Here is a 5,664-nt window from a genome sequence, read left to right on the forward strand (position 1 = left end):
CTATTAACGAGTATAAAATATACAACTACATATACATGCATAGCTATGTACATTCCTTCCGGACAGGGAGGTGCAATTGTTATTTTGACAGGGTAATTTTTAATATTAATAATAAATATTCTAAAAAAGACAGGTTCTTTTTTGTGAAATTTTTTAACTGCCAGGTGATTAAACAAATTACGCGTGCATGTAAATGAAAAGCGCTATAGGTAAGCAGCAGTTTGAGAAAGAGCGTATACCGATAGCTGTTTGCGTCCTCTGTTGTAGCTGCAAGAGTCCGTTCGCTCGACAAAAATCACGTGACCTGGCGATACCCATGTTGTTGTGTCTCGAAACGTTAGAGTAATTATTACATATTATAGTTTTTTAAATAACTTTTTATTAATTAAAGGAAAATAATAGTACTATACAATAGATTTTTCGATAACACGACATCTCAAAAATGGCAAGTCTTTTTTTCAGATGCGCCCGTGATTGTCCAGGCTTCGACTCCGTATAAAAGGACAGAGAATACGTAGCAACTCAACTAATTAATCACAAATTTATTTTTAATTAATTATAATATATTACAACTATTTACAGATCATGTAGAAGAGGAATCTGAGTCTCGAGGAGAGTCTGACGAAGAAGAAGAGAATGAATATTTAAGCTTAGATGAGGAGTTTGAAGAAGAAGTACAAGATTCGGACAAATAATTAATTTAGTTTATAGTTTTATACTTTTCCACCTATATATTTATAATAATAAATTTGTCTTTTTCTATCATATTTGCAAAATCTATTGTATAGTACGTATTATTTTCCTTTAATTAATAAAAAGTTATTTACAAAACTATAATATATAACAATTACTCTAACGTTTCGAGGCACAACAACATGGGTATCGCCAGGTAACGTGATTTTTATCGAGCGAACGGACTCGCTCAGCTACAACAGAGGACGCAAACAGCTATCGGTATACGCTCTTTCTCACACTGCTGCTTGCTTACCTATAGCGCTTTTCATTTACATGCACGCGTAATTTGTTTAATCACCTGGCAGTTGGAAAATTTCACCAAAAAACAACTTGCCTTTTTTAGAATATTTATTTTTAATATTAAAAAACACCCTGTCAAAATAACAATTGCACCTCCCTGTTCGGAAGGAATGTACATAGCTATGCATGTGTAGTTGTATATTTTATACTCGTTAATAGTATGTACAGATTCACATGAAATCTTCTGAAGTTCAGATGCACCCCCTGAGAATAATTATGGAACGCCCATGCAAGTATCTTGCGGAGTTAAAATCGCCCTCAAATCGCCTGGCCTGTTTATTTTTTTATATTTGAATATTTAAATTTACTTTAAAGTCACGTCCATGATATTTTTTGTAATAACAATGTTTACCCTTTTTTTTAACTTTGGGGGGATTTTTGGGGAAAATAACCGATACCCTCCAGCCAGACCGGCATTTTTGTATTAGGCTATCATGGAAGAGTCACCTGAAAAATTTTTAGGTTGCCTAAAATACCTACTCAAAAATGTCTCACAGCTCTTAGGCTATTAGCAGTATCACTCTGATTTATTTCTTTACCCCCAAAATAAAATATTTCTGTTTGATTAGACTTATTATTAATGAAATTCCAGAAATTGTTAAACTCATTTTCTATATTTTCCTCAATTTGCCGTATATATTTCCTGTGCTCTATGTTAATTAATGATTTAAGTTTTTTTCTGGTCTCTATAAATTGATTGTTAAAATAAATTGAAACATGTCTTAACTCTCTAAAATTATTTTTTTGTTTGAGCAACTTTTTGATATCAGGCGTAAACCATTTCGGGAAATTAGAATAATTCTTGTAAATATTATATTGTGGTACAGATCCTTCAAATATATTAAGTACTTTTGAGTAAAAGATATCTAGAGCTTTATCTACCTCTATTTCCTCTGTTACATCTTCCCACGTCATATTTCTCATCAAATCACACATCAAATCAAAATTTGCTTTTTTAAAATTAAATCTATTACCAACTAACTTATCTGTTTGTCTAAAACTTGATACTGTAAATGAAAGTTGAATTTCCAGAGATGGATGTAATCTATCTTCCTTTACTAACGGTAACTGCTCTTGACATACCTTACAACTATTTATATTATCTGCAGATGCTACTACTTGATCTAAAGTTTTGCCCTGCCAGTTTTTTACATTGTTATAAAGCCAAAATGAATTAAAATTTAAAAACTCAATCATACTTTTAAACTTAGCACTTCCATTAGTAAAATCTAGATTTTCGGTTCCTTTAATTTCTGCAATATTGAAGTCGCCAAAAATAAACGTGTTATTAATATCAGTAATATGTGTTTGTAATAATTCGAAGCAATTCGCATAGTCATGTAATTTACAATCTGGTGGAATATACACTCCAATTAATTTTATACTTAATTTGTTATTAATTTTTAAATCCGCAACCAAAATTTCAAAAGATGAACAATGTTGTGTTACTTTTAAAATCTTATGCTCCTTTTTTATTACCATTAATACTCCTCCTCCCTTAGTTTTGCCAGAAATCTCCTGGTTTCTGTCAGATCTCAATAAGTTAAATACATTTATATCAATTAGTTCTCCATCAACCATATCCTCCCGAAGCCATGTTTCTACAGCTACTACTACATCATAATTACCTTCCAAGCAATTTTTATAGAATTCCGCAGTTTTCGTGTTCAGTCCCCTACAATTCTGAAAGTTTATGTGAATCCCTGTCATGAATTGAGTTGTCCCCTGATATCAAATCCTAATCATATTATATTTATTATTTAATATATATTTTTTTACACCTATTTTATTTCTACTATACCGTAGTAAATTCTTTTCATAAATTTTTGACAAACCAAATAACTTAAAACAATAATTGAAATAATTTAAAACATCCAGTTTTTCTATAAGTAACTCATTAACAACATCAATATTTTTATCCTCTTATACACTACAAACCAAAATCAACGAATTTAAGTTCCAAATTAATATATCTAAATTACTATCAACAAAAACTTATCAGTCACTAATATACACATTACAGAAACTTTGAGTATAAAGTAGCCCACACACGTTAATTGTCAAGATCCGATTCGCAAGTAATCACTTTAATTTCATCATTCTTCTTTATAAATACTCTACCATCGTAACTCCATGCCTCAGTCTTCCCGAACTTACTCCTTGCCTTCTTCAATAATGAATACCTATGTTTCGTTAGATCTTCATTCACAAATATTTTTGTTTCTCTTAATTGTCTTCTAGCACTTAGAATTTCCTTTTTCTTCAAATAAGAACTAAAGTCTACCACCACTGTTCTCGATTTATTAGTTTGCAAGTTTAATTTACCTTGTCTGTATAAATTAGAAATTTCGCTGGAATTGCATTTTATTTTCAATGTGTTGTTTATAATATTTATGACAACGGACATCAAATTTTCATTATTAGTTTCATTAATGCCATCAAAACGCAGGGTCCTTTTCTTTTGAAGTGCCTCTATGTCATCAATTGTTTTTGCTATGTTGCTAATTTCTGTTGTGTGTGTTTCTATGTTTGTTTTCATATTTAATATTTGTTGTGATACATCATTAAGTGTATCCTGAACTGCATCAAATTTTTTCTCCAAATTATCTAAATTCTGGTCCAGTTTTGTCATAAACTTTTGACATACTTTTGATATTATGACTTCTAAACTGTTTTCGTCCAAAGAAGCACCACTTGATAAGATTCCGCTTCTAGTTTTTTTTGCCATTATACGTGTATGGATCCCTTTAGCAGTTATTAATTTAATATTCACCAATACACTGTATTACTGTAATTGCTCAAATTTCTCTATTAATTAGTATATTTCTAACTTACTTGGACCTTCACTAAGTACTGCAACATCTATCAGTTGTCACCACTCAACAAAGATGAGAACTTTATTACTGAAACCAATTACTACTTATTTTAAAAATTTCGGGAGCACTCATATACACGACTATTCACAACGAGTGACCATGACCTTATGATTATTTATAAGGTAAGTTGACCAAATAAGGCCCACTTAATGTTTGTTAGTTGTTTTTTGATAAATAAAATCACGATATAAATCTGAAAACCACAGAGAAAATAAATGACATATTTAAATTTAATATGAGATTGTTAAATTTTGTCGAATGTTTTATGAGTTGTTACTTTTTAGTCTTAAAAAAATGGTTGCTTCTGGGTCTAGTTAGGAACACCATGTTCTTAATAAGGCCCACTTCATGTTCTTAATAAGGCCCACTTTTTAAATGTGACAATTATGCCTGGTTGCACCAACAGATCTTCAGCTCCAGTTTAGCCCAGTTCAGCTTATGTCGCATTGACGTTCCACGTCTTAAGCTTAAGGTCTATTGGTGCAACTATACATTAATCAAATTAAACAAAGGTGACATGTAGGACATTTATTTTGTAAAAAATAATAAGTACTTAAAATAATTATTGCAAACAGTCTGGACATATGAAAACTAAGTCTTTATCATCTGCTGAAAGTCCTACACACTCTTCATGAATATATCGTTTGCAGCTGTCACAAAGTCTCATATCCTTAACGACATCCTCATTGCAGACGAAAAAATACCAACTATCTTTTCGTTCTTCTTTGTTTTTTGAGGTTTCAAGTGAGCAGTGTTTATTTTTCTCTTCTGCTTTTTTAGTTGTTTTTTGACTATTTTTCCGTGTGCCAAGTTTTTTCCTTTTCTTGATTGGTTTTTAGGGTCATTTAAACCAGCTTAATCAAACAATGATTTTGTGACTTCCTGTGCTCGATAGTTCAGGGATTTCTTTCTAGCAACTTTGCGTTTTCCAGTTTCCAATTCTGGTGTTATCAACACTGCGTTGAAACTTACTGACATCTCGTTTTCTTCTTCTGAGCTGTCATGTACTGAAAATTCATTGTCAGAACCGTCAGAACTCTCAGAGCTATCTTGCGTATTTTTCTCCTTTAGAGCTTTTATTTTCTTTTTTCTTTCTGGACTGGAGCTGCCAATATGATTATTCGTTGCGAAAGTCGAAGCTGATGGAATAGCAGAATCTTCTGAGTCTAATTTATTTTCTGTTATTTCTGATGGGCAAAAAGCTATGTCAGGAATGACACTCGGATCATACGGGTATATTCCCGTAGCACGAAAACCTGAAATAACATTTGATGCTGCAGTTGCTTTTGGCCATACTTTTGAGAAAATTGTGCCAAATGAAAATTTATTGATCGTTCGATCTGGTTTATTTGTCCAGTAGGTGATAACTTCGTCGTCCCAGTAAGATTCGAAGGCTTTAAATACCGCCTTGTCCATAGGTTGCAGTTCATGTGTGCAATTACTTGGCAGGCAAAAAAGCGCAATTTCATGCGACTCGGCTTCATCAACAATACCTGCATCCAAATGGGACGATGCTCCATCAAAAATAAGCAGTACTCTTCCTATTGGCTTGTACTTAGCAAAATGTTGTACCCACTTAATGAAAACTGGCGTAGTCATACTTCCTTTCTCGGTCATTTCAATAACTGTTCCAGCAGGAAGATTGTCACATCATTCATTCTTCTTTCTTTTTCCTTTGAACAAGATCATAGGTGGAATTATTTGTCCTACAGCATTTCCACAACCGACGATTGACACATTCTCAGCGTGCTCT

At 32.3% G+C, this 5,664-nt stretch overlaps 1 protein-coding gene across 1 annotated transcript; it reads right to left on the minus strand.

The window, feature by feature from the left end:
• Positions 1 to 1,515: 1,515 nt before the first annotated feature.
• On the minus strand, positions 1,516 to 2,745 carry LOC126890918 (uncharacterized). Its single transcript, XM_050660086.1, has one exon. The coding sequence runs from the start codon at positions 2,743 to 2,745 to the stop codon at positions 1,516 to 1,518; it is 1,230 nt and encodes a 409-aa protein (XP_050516043.1).
• Between the last annotated feature and the right edge of the window lie 2,919 nt (positions 2,746 to 5,664).

Source organism: Diabrotica virgifera, chromosome 9 (genome assembly GCF_917563875.1).
Source record: "Diabrotica virgifera virgifera chromosome 9, PGI_DIABVI_V3a".
Taxonomy (NCBI): Eukaryota; Metazoa; Arthropoda; class Insecta; order Coleoptera; family Chrysomelidae; genus Diabrotica; species Diabrotica virgifera.